The 12,273-nt window shown below is 34.8% G+C and overlaps 1 protein-coding gene across 3 annotated transcripts in view; it reads left to right on the top strand.

Annotated features, from left to right (window-relative positions):
• The window catches only part of LOC106132498 (centaurin-gamma-1A), a 214,968-nt gene that overhangs the window by 163,568 nt on the left and 39,127 nt on the right, over positions 1–12,273 (top strand). For all 3 annotated transcript variants that reach the window (XM_060945751.1, XM_060945750.1, XM_060945752.1), the window contains exon 2: positions 11,723–11,869. In XM_060945751.1, the coding sequence (XP_060801734.1) occupies positions 11,723–11,869 (147 nt within the window). The remainder of the gene's footprint in view (positions 1–11,722; positions 11,870–12,273) is intronic.

The following is a 12,273-nucleotide window of genomic DNA, read 5'->3' as shown; positions in this document are numbered from 1 at the left end:
AGTAAAAAGCAGCTTATTTCAACTTGTTAGATCAGGACTCACAAACAAACTCATTAAAAATGCAATCAATCTCAGTTATGCAGTTATTACTTTGTAGTTATAATTTGTCTTCGTACTCTTAAAGATTAAAGTGCACTTCGTCATATAAATAGGTTTTCTTACCAAACTTTTCTAATTTGAAACTCTCATCTACCACGCAATAATTTACAAAGTAAGACTGCGCTGAAATTTCTTTTATATATTTATCGCAGCTACGTGCTCGGCTTTACTGCCTACGTCGCCGATATCGATAATCGATAGTTGCAGGTGCACCTCACTATCAATTCATTTAAGCGCATTTCTGGTGAATTATAAAATTGACGAAATATTAATCTTTTTTTTTGAGATCTTAATGTTAATTGACGGCCTCTGTGGCGCAGCGGCAGTAGGCTTGTCTGTGAGACCGGAGGTTCCGGGTTCTAATCCCGGCCAGGGCATGATGAGAAAAGAACTTTTTCTGTTTGGCCTGGGTATTGGATGTTTATCTATAATTTGTCCAAAAAAAAAAAAAAAAAAAAATTAATCGGAGGTGCAAGCTGTTATCTCTACATGTCAATTTTAAGACTCTTCTAATATAACACCCAATATTCATTTGTAGCTGTACAAGATCATTATTGTCTTTTTTTCTTTAGTCGTTTTTAATTTTTGTAAGTGTCGAGGAGTTTAGAATTTAAAATTGTTTGGAGGGTATACGGAGTGTAGTTTACATACATTCCACTATCCCTCCTCGCAAACACATTAATGCCTTCTTAATAAAAGAAACTGGAATTGTAAATTAACTAGGCATATGTCCATGTATGCGTGAAGTGTGAAAATGTTAGGTATCCTGTTAACATAGTTTAACATAACTACCGTTTAAACAGCAATTAATTATGTAAATTGAAGTTTTCGACTTGGTTCGACGCGCTTGGGTAAAGTGTTACCGGGCGTAATAATTATCGATATTATTGGTACGCTAAAATATTGACAAAACAAAATTTTGCCAAAACCTCAGGTCAAAAGAACCCGAAATCGACGAGCTTGCATGAACGGAGTTATGAATGTGGATGAAGCGAAAGAAGCATGCAGGCGACGTGGCACACATTCGTAACGTTGATTCAGTTCTTTCAAGGACGAGACGAGAACTGAACTAAAAGTGTAACTAATTGATAGTCGATGTCATGATGCCGTTTGTAACTAAAAGAGATGTCACCGATTCCGACTGACCCCTACATAAAAAAATAACATAAGAAACGTAACAAAAACACCCGCGCAAACCTTCCCGAATGAACAAATCATTGACATAAATCCGTCAGTTCAAATAATGGCCAAAAGATTCAAAGGTTACTACGGCCAGATGTGCTATCTTCTTTTATATATACAGGGTGATTTTTAATTCAACTGCATAAATTTAACTGTTAAGTGTACTCATCTAAAGGATATTTAAAAACGTTAAAAGAAAAATATCGGTTCATATTTCAGAAAGTACGAAAAAAATAAAAGTATCAACATCCACGATCCTAAATACAAAATATCAATACCGGCCGGCGGAAAAGTGACGCGTAAGATTCAGAGGACAACGACACAATTCATTCAGCTGAGCGATCTCGACAACTCTGTATTTTACTTGATCTTGATACTAGAAAAATAATTTCTTTTTCAGACATGTATTTACATGTTTAGTTTTAATTTCTTTTTGTAGTTTTTGTCTTTAATAAAGCGTGTAACGTAATTTTTGAGGGTTTCTTAAATGTGAAAACGATGAAGTTTAATTTAAATAAAAATAGGCTCAAACGGCTCATAAGCATGGGTTTAGTCTATGTTTAAAAGGTGCACCCTTTTGTTTTAAATGTCACCCTGTATAGAGTGCTATTGATCTTATGAATAGAACTTAATATATATATGAAATAGAACTTAAAATAGAGGTAATATTAACAAAAGTAACGTATATAAATTAGTTTTTGCCACACAGCAAATATCCTGTAAATCTCAAAAAAAGACAGCCTCACAAAAGACGCATACTCACTGTCCTGGGGATGATTACAAAGCAAAGGTCAGGCATAGTCACAAACCCTGCAACAACAATAGGGTAAAACTTGTGGGAGTTTTATTAGAACAAATTCAAAAGATTTTAGAGAGTCTTCGGATTAATTTCTCGTTTTTCTCTGGATTTGGCTTTTGTTTTCCTTATTTTTGTGGTAAAATTTGAACGGAAATATCTTATGTAGATGCCTCAAAGCGTCAACTTTATTAATTATAGATGGATGTTTGAACATTTACACAAAACAGCTTTACTTGCTTAAAAAATATTATTTGGCAACAATTTTTGATTTATGTATTTTTGTACATCAAGGAAATAGAAAAAATAGAACATAAACGAAAGAGAAATTGTATAAGGGCACTACTTATTTCTAGCAAAATATGTATTGTGCTAGATATAATGACTCAGTTCAATCTACCATCTTACCAATCCCTCGAACGATCCCTACGAGTAAGAGCCACCCTAACTACACCAGTCAGTAATGCCAAAAAAATTATTACTTAATTTGTGGTTTTTTATACGCTTTTCATATAAGCTTTATCATTAAGCCTAGCAGCTTAACGTGCCTAAGCCTATTAGTCCGTTTAAGACTGTCTGCTCTGTCCACCAAGGGATATAGACGTGATTATATATAAGTATGTATGTTAAATATTAGCATACGTTGTTATTTTTAAACATACTAATATACTTCATAAGATTCCGCATACTTTTATAAATGAACGCTAAAAAAATATAACCAGACTTTCTTAAAAACATAGCACGAATTATATAATTTGAACCGTACCTCAGCGAGCCAATTTGTATGTAAATGTTCGATAAGAGTTCAACGAACAAACTGACAGTTATTGTAATCGAAGCCTACTTTCCAATTAAGTTTATCGTTATCGTATCGAATATGTACTGGTTGAATTACTTGTTATATATTTTTTGCGGATTATTTCTGAAGCTATGTGCTTAGTAATTTGATAAATCTTATAAAAACTCACTGTTTTTTCTTCGGATTTCTTCTTCCGATCGTTCATTGCTCCTTTTGTGTTTGAAGCATTGATAATAAATAAGATATGCCTATTATTTCCTCTTCACCTCTTCCCATTTGATAAGCTGAAGACGCTAATGCTCAGAATTGTTATGAAATAAATATTATAATTGTAGCATTAGAAACACCGAAAAATAGGGACATGTCTTCAAAAATTATAAATACAATTAGTCACGAAAAAGATTTGATCAAACGACAAGCAATGGTGTTGTTTCAAGATGAAAGAGACATTCCTGTGATACCGGTCAGAAATAAGATAGTAACAACTTCACATGAACTTACTAATTAACGAGAATCAAACCTGTTGTGTCACCACACAAAAAACAACCTTATTGATTCTCAATCTTCCTTAAAAGGCCTACAACTGGTTAGTCTTAAAATAGCCTGTGTAAGAATTAATAAGAGTAATTTTGTTCTAACTGGTCTTGAAGAGACTGACATAATTGGAAGGATGGAATCTTACTAGACAGATTAATCTATACTAATATTATAAAGCTGAAGAGTTTGTTTTGTTTGTTTGTTTGTTTGTTTGTTTGTTTGTTTAAACGCGCTAATCTCAGAAACTACTGAACCGATTTGAATAATTCTTTCACTGTTAGATAGTCTATTTATCGAGGAAGGCTATAGGCTACATTTTATTCCGAATTTCCTACGGGAAACGTCGACAATGCAGGTGAAAGTTGAATGAGTCGGCCATCTGCGAGCTTTCCACGCGAACGCTGCGCAAACCAACAAAGATATAGTAAAACAATGTACTAAAGATGTGAAGTACTCATTTTTTGCCACAAAAAAGTCCGCGAGAGCATATATCTATCTCTTAAGGTTTACTTACAATAACCACTTTTATGTTCATTCTTTAAGATTATTTTTTCATTATAAACATAAGTTATTTTGAAACCAATTTTCTTTAATTCAGTATTAATCGTTATCCAAATAAATATGTTTATTACTTTCGGCTTCTCATGTAGACTAAAATTGCCATTTACAGTATATAAATCATACGAATAGGTTTTGAGATATAGTCGTTATAAGCAATTTGCAGCGAAACATTTAATACGGCGAACCAGCGTTCTTTCTAATACGCGTGACCGCCTGACCGCTATAATTGAAAAAGCCGAGCAGGATGTTTGCAAAAATAAATATGATGCCCAAAATAACTATTCCACGCGGACGAAGTCGCGGGCACAGCTAGTCAGTCTATATATACGATCATGTTAGCCAAAAGGTTAGTGCAGCGTGGTTCCCGGCACCAATACAAAAAAAAAATGGGACCACTCTATCTTTTTCCCATGGATGTCGTAAAAGGCGACTAAGGGATAGGCTTACATACTTGGGATTCTTTTTTAGACGATGGGCTAGCAACCAGTCACTATTTGAATCTCAATTCTATCTTAAAGCCAAATAGCTGAACGTGGCCTATCAGTCTTTACAAGACTGTTGGCTCTGTCTACCCCGCAAGGGATATAGACGTGATTATATGTATGTATGTATTGACTAAGATCATGTAGCCGGTGCATAAGTTATGAATACATTTGTATTGCAACCAGAAACGTATAGTTGATATCCTAGAAATGACCAGATAAGGGCTTAAAAAATGTTAAACACTAAAGGACTTAAATCCATACCTAGTAATCTCTTTTAATCTACCTCATACCAGATGCAAAAATAGGAATCCACATAGTTTTATCTGCAAACAGGAACAAAACGTGTAGTTTATGCAATATGCATGAATACTTGTGAAGGAAGTTTAAAGATATTTTAATTACAGTTAGCTAAATGAGTGATATCTTTATTCCATGATATTTTATTTTATACTGAATACAGCATACGTTAGTATATAAGCACGATTTTTGGACCTAATCCTTTCCAACTGTAACTTATTTTACATTTTTTCAATTTCAAACTTCAATTATTATTTTAAACTTCATCCAAGTTTAACAGATTTTCAATTTATTTATGAAATTTACCTACAGTAAATGTGACCTATATCTTAACGGCTGCTGACGTGGTGACCCACGTCGATTTCCATGCTAATAATACATCTTCCATTTATTGTTTTGAATTTACTCTGATACAAGTTCTGGCGCCACAGTTGACAGTTGAAGATAATAATGTTATATTGCTGTCACTACATCTTCAACCTATACAAAGATACCGTAATTATTAACAGTTATTATTTCAAGATAATGTCGCGGAACGAATCCACGTTATCTTAAAGAGTAAAGCTGATAGATGCTAACTAAAAGTTAATTAGTCAACAAATAAATGAAAAAGTGATCAGATTACAATAAAAGCTCGTAGTACCTCAAGGATGTATCTTAGGACCTGTCGGAATATAGTTTTTAAGTGATAAAGAACGTATTAAAATCTCAAAACGGTTCTCATTAAGAAGCTTTAAGCTTGTGTTGTCTGATAGATACAAAATATTCAGAAGCGCAAGTATTAATTTAAACTAAATTTGCAGTATTTGTCTAGGATCTATGTTTGTTAATTACATAAAAGTGTAGAGTTAACAAAGTCCATTACTATATATCACAATGTTAGAAACGCAATTTATCACCTCTTCGACTTCCATACAGCTGCTAACTAATGACCGCATAACAAATAATGTTAGTAACCCTAAACCTTCTGGCCCTAAAAGCATTTGTGGGTCTAGAGTGGCGAAACACAATACCTAATGTGTGGGAGAAATGGAGGAGTGAACAAACATACGAGTACTCAGCAATGATCAGGTTTCAGGGAGAGATCCATTAATTACATTTCACTCCCTAATCTGTATACATGTAGCTAATTACTGTAAAATAAAGTTCTGATGCTTATATGGTGCCCTCGTAGTTTGGCAAATGCAAGGCTTTTTTAAGAAGGCTTTTTAGGCAAGAAAATTGTCGCTGTCCCGCTTCACGTTATAATAAAAAGCGAAACAGCGATAGTTTTTCGCGCGATAAAAACGGCGTCGCGCGTGACTTGCTTGGGGAGTTGGTAGCGACGAAAACACATAAGTAGTATGTGCCAATTGCTTCTCTACCTGCGCATCACGATAGTGTAGAGTTTATGCAAAAAGACATCTGAAAGTTAGTTTTTTAGCAAAAAAGGGTTACTAGCTTGGGATTCTACTTAAAGGCTAGCAACCTGTCACTATCTGAATCTCAACCATCTAGGTAAACGTAACCTTCTATTGACTCTGTTTACTCCGTATCCTTTACAGGTATACGAAGTGTTATTTATTTAAACTTTATGCACGTAAAATGTACAACACGTGGACTTAATGCCACAAGGCATTCTCTGCAAGTCGGACCTTTGGATCAAATTAAAATGGATGTCGGATGAGTAGTAAACTAAGATGGGTGTAGCTCGGAATATACCCTCTCAGTCGTTTCTTATTGCTCAGAATAGGTTTTGTGAAAAGTTTAGTAATACTGCGTTCTTGTCGAATCATCGCAGCTCTTCTGAACATTACTCTTACGTAGGGTGTCAAATTTTTTTTTTATAATTCTCAGTTCGGGTTTTGTATCACACACATTCTAAGCCGTAAGGGACTCGCGACTTTTAAAAATATTCAATGTTTGTTGAAATTTAAGTTACCTACACATAAATTCCACTTCCCTCATAAAAACGTAATAAAAAATTATGTAAGGTCACAATGAAAGTCACGCAAAGCATAAATCTGAGCTTACTACGCACGTGACGGCCCGGGAACCGAACCTTGACCCAGGTGACGCACCGGACGCGGGAAACATATGGCTTCCTTCCTCGCCAGTTTTGTGAAGGTGTGTCGATTATGTTAAGACGTTTTAATATGCTTCGAAGACTTCTACTGGAAAACTGATGATGAAAAAAATTCTTATTTTTATAAGTTTGGAAAATTGCTTGAACTTTTATTGATTACTTTTATAACTGATTTTAAACTTTCGCGTTGCGTTATATACTATTTATAAACAATACTGGTATTAAACGCGCGAGTAACGTACCTTTATTTTATTTCAGTTGTTTTGAATCGTGTTACAATGATCCGTGGATCCGTATTGGATACATAACTAGTTACCTAAATGAGCAGTAATGTTGGATTTGAACCTGTGCCTTTATGCGCATCACGTATTTTAACCAGCACTTTACCGATTTGACCACCGACGCCCTAATACTACTTGCGGGGTTGACAGAGTCAACAGTCTTGAAGACTGAGAGGCCACGTTCAGCCGTTTGGCTTAATGATAGAATTGAGATTCAAATAGTGACAGGTTGCAAGCCCATCGCCAAAAAGAGAAATCTCAAGTTTACAAGCCTACCCCTTAGTAGCCTTTTACGACATCCATGGGAATGAGACGGAGTGGTCCTATTCTTATTTTTATTGGTGAATTACCGGGAACCACACGGCATTGATACCTGTATCTATAATCTTTATTGATTTTCATGAGCGGCAACGTTATTTGCTGATAAAATCGAAACACAGATTGATCTTTAATATCGGTAAGCTGAGGCATCCCGTAATACTTTTACCCGAGGTCAAGACGCCAGTTTTTTGTTCAACGTCTCATTGCCATGTTGCTAATAACGTGTTCGCAACCCGATTGTGACTCGGGAATTGAGGAAAATGGGAAAATGTTTTCGCTGTTTCTCTAGTTATATTTTCCGCTGTGTTTTCAAATATATTATGTACGAATATACATGTACCTACGCTTGTAGCACTAACAAACTCGTTTATGGATCTGTTTTTGAAGACGTATATGCATAACATGTCTTAATAATAAAGCTTTATAGACAGAGCCACTTACGGGATAGACAGATCCCGTATAATAATAAGACCACGTTGAGTAAGATGGATTTTAGATTCAGATATAAGTATAATAGAATAATACGTACGGTAATGTATAAAATTTTCGGCTTTAATGGTGAAATTCGTCTTCTGTAGTTGCAAAAGGCTTAAAAGTGAACTGGTGAAGCAAAAATCTGTCCCGTCTCTCAATGATCACGATTAGACACTCATTTCACACCTTTATGACGTCGTAAAGGCCGACCCATGAATTTCAAATGAACCCCCAGCAAACGGGTCAAAGGGACCCCGGGATTTATTGCCGCCGTAATAAATGGTAATAAAGGTAATTTACTACGGGAATCAGACGTTAATGATAGTTCTGAATGGTAAGGAGTGTAAACATGTGTCAAATTGTAATGAATGGGCGCGAGTTTGCTTTGGTGAAGGGTTACATGGATTGTGTGAGTTTTACGAGGTATTTAAACGTTTAGTGCTTGTTAGTTGACTGGATTGGATAGTCGGGTTACGTTTGGGGTTTGGTGAAATTAAGAGTATAGAGTTGTGCCGTGTGGTTCATTCGGCATTTTAGAATACCTTGGATTATCCAATCCAGCTGGCTCTGTCTACCCCGTAGAATACCTATTACCCTTGGACAATGCTGGCTCTGTCTACCCCGCAAGGGATACAGACGTGATTATATGGATGTATGGATTGCTCTTGGATGTCGTGACGAAGACACATTCACCTGATGTACCATGATTTCATATTGGTTAAGTTTCTAAAAGTTGCGGAGACGGGAGAGTCTTCGTTTTAAAACCTGACTTACCCAATCAAAACATCTTGGTCAAAAAGCGCACTCCTGGTTCTTCTCCAGAGAGGTAAGGATGTAACTGGAAAGAAGAGAAGAGGAAGAAGAGAGAGCCATAAAACAGTATGTCAACCATTCGACCACGGACGCTCTAAATTCTAATATAATCTCACACAAAAATACATATATATCGCAATAACTATTCTAATGAAATTCTCAACCTCAGATAGGCTACCTTCAATCACCTTGATCGCAACATTTGCTACGTAACTAAAGCTAGGAATTTCCAATACAAGTTCTGGATCATTAGTGACTATTGTGTGCGCATGGGCCGCTAACCGGCCGATTTGTGCGGCCGTGACGCAATCCGACCGCCGGCCTCCACTTCGGGTGGGGCCACTAAATACATATGGTCACGTCTATATCCCTTGCGGGGTGGACAGAGCCAATAGTCTTGAAAAGACTTGATGGCCACTAAATCAGCAATCTAATGTGGAAACAACTTATTTCAAAGTGCTTGTGATCGATTTTCTCGATAAAGCATGCCCTGGATTTTTGTGTGTTTCGTTCATTTTTATAAATACTAATATTTTAGTTATTTGAGGCATCATTGAAGCCCTCAAGGATAATTTACCCCGTTTTTTTTCAAATGTTCCATTATTTCTTCGCTCTAATAGCTGCTGCGTGATGTTATAGTTTAAAGCCTTCCTCGATAAATGGTCTATTCAACACAAAAGGAATTTTCGAATTCGAACCAGTAGTTCCTGAGATTAGCGCGTTCAAACAAACAAACTCTTCAGCTTTATATTATTGGTATGGATGGTAAAAGAAGTTGCGTGGCCCGACTAGCAAGTTTGACAAATGACAGATCTCACATTGTGTAATGGCACGGGCTGTTTTTGCCGTTTTCTAGAAAGCGGCCGACTTTTATCCTTTTTTTTAGAAAAACAGCTTAGTCGTGACTTTAGGATTGTGTAATCTAAACAACTTCAATGAATTTTTTTTTATTCAGCTCAAGGGAATGAATGAAGCGACATTTGTATTTAGGTACATAGGTCGTGATTTTGCGGATTTTCTCCGGCCTCCATTTTTGAGTTCAATAAAGATTTAAGGGTTTAAAGTGGATGTTATATGATCTGTTTGCTGCGAAGTGAAAATATTTCGGATTTTATGTGATCTTTTGCTAGATAGTTTAGTAACTAGTTTATAAAGTAGTTTTCAAAATAATATACTTTGTATATGTATGTATATACTGAAAATATTCAAGACACTTCGATAAAAAGTAGAAACTTATGTCTAATTCTCGATAGAAAACCGTGAGGTTTGTAAGTTTAATTAATAAATAAACCTATTTTTATCCGGTTTTATAAATTAAATCCGTTACACTGAAGGCATTTCTTGACCACGTGTTTTTATACAGAGTCATTTATGTAATTTTCTCATTTATGTAATTCTGGTCATTTATGTAATTTTCCCATAAAAATAACAAGATGTGTGCATTCAGTTATATTTATTGGCTGTCAAATGTAAGTTAAAGCATTCATTAGCACTAATTTTAACACTTCCCAAAGAGTCTTAAAGCCATATGTTCTCGTCCGCTAACACAATTATCAAAAGAATGGTAACTTATAAACACGTTAAATGTGTACTACGAATTATTTTTCTCATATTGCCAAATATAAGTCATATCTCTTTGATAAAAATAAAGATATTCATATTTTTCTTTATTTCGTTAATTTTACACGTTTAATCTACGTATATATGTGTATAAGATACATATATTAAAGAGGACTCATACTAAATAACATTCTTATAATAGAACACAATAGAAAATTAAAAAACAAAAACAATCGATCTTAGAGAATTTTCGTAAATTGAGTTTTTAATTTTAAAAAATTACAAATTACAACAAGCCAAAGATACGTACGATACGGATTACAAAAATCTTTGTACTCTGTACATCAATCAAGATTCAAAAAGTACCTGTAGTAAAATGAGTGGAGTATCTAATTTTTTTTTATTCAACAATTCTAAGACCTCATTTCCGTATTTTAGCAGACTTTAAATAAGGAGGATGTTTTCATCATCAGCTCAAGGTCTGATGATGGGAACTTCGGAGGAAAAGCTTGTTTTTTTTTTGAAAAATTTTCATCATTTTTCATTTTGTTGGTTGTACATACATATATACATATAGTCACGTCTATATCCCTTACGGGGTAGACAGAGCCAAGAGTCTTAAAAAACTGAATGTTTCAGTTGTTGGTTGTTAAATAGTTAAGACCTGTTGCCTCATAAATTACATATCTCTATTCACGCTTCATAGAAACAATACGGCGACTGGTTTGTGTTTATCTAACCGTGGACCAGGAAGTAACGGGATATCAGTGAAAGTTGAAGTTAGCCATTCATTTGCGAATAACCACTAATAAAGATATCTTGATGACATCATCTCTTACGCTGTTTTTATGTTTAACACTCCGGCGCATGGTGAGACGTCTCTATATGTAATGAAGATGATGTGTTTGTGTAATATATATACATATATGCTTTTTAGCCAGAATCTGAGAAGATCTTACAAAATTCTGCATGTGTAATCAAATGAGTGTATTATATGTGACATTGTCTCTGTAATGCAATTCTACAACCCCATTGAATTTGAAGCTGAACGCTTGATGCCTTCTTTTGTTTATATTGTAATTTTAGGTATTTATTAATTACCAAACTTAGCTTCCGTTAGTGCCAAAATTCCAAGGTCAGCAACGATAATACCTATCTATACATGCTGTGAATAAAAAGTTTTTAAAATAAATAACGTTTTTAATGGTCAGTCGGTCGCCTGACGAATTGGATATCCATTACGTCAAGCTATCTAAAATTGGTCATACAGAATCATTAAAAAATAATAAACTCGGCATAATAAACTCGTAAAAACATTAGTTTAAGTACCTTTATACTTTATTGTATAGGCGTGATATTATGTATGTATGCATGTATGTATGTTATACTTTATTTTAACGTAATTCTAATCAGAAAGGTCCATAAATTAAAATTATGTTTCCTTCTTTACAGATTCCTTCGTGAACAGTCAAGAATGGACGGCTGCGAGAGGTGTAACGGAATTACGGGTTGGAGTTCTCGGATCCCCAGACAGCGGAAAGTCTGCACTTGTTCATCGTTATTTGACTGGTGCATACATGCAGGAGGAAAGCCCAGAAGGTGTTCAATTTATATTTTAGATTCGGATTAGTCGGTTTGTCTAGCGCCATCTATGTTCGAAAGCATTAAATATTTCATACGTTTATACCGCCATCTGTTGAACTTAATTTGAACAATATAATATATTTGCTACTCGCCAATAGATGGCAATAGTACTGCTTCGTGTTTTCATTTCGATTTCATAGATGGCGTTAAAACTTTTCTTAAAGTAATACTAGATGGCATTAAATTTTTTCTTAGTATGACATTACACGGTGCTAATTTTTTACCTTAAAATGACACTAGATGGCGTTAAATTTTATTAAAAAATAAGAAAACGTGGCATTAGTTGAAATGTTTTAGTTACTAAGCCAACTTAGTTATTAAAATTTTGTACGTAAAAATTTTAAATCTGTATTTAGGCT

This window comes from Amyelois transitella, chromosome 9 (genome assembly GCF_032362555.1).
Source record: "Amyelois transitella isolate CPQ chromosome 9, ilAmyTran1.1, whole genome shotgun sequence".
NCBI classification, from domain to species: domain Eukaryota; kingdom Metazoa; phylum Arthropoda; class Insecta; order Lepidoptera; family Pyralidae; genus Amyelois; species Amyelois transitella.
Note: the sequence above shows the minus strand (reverse complement) of the source record. Positions and strands in the feature narration are given on the sequence as shown.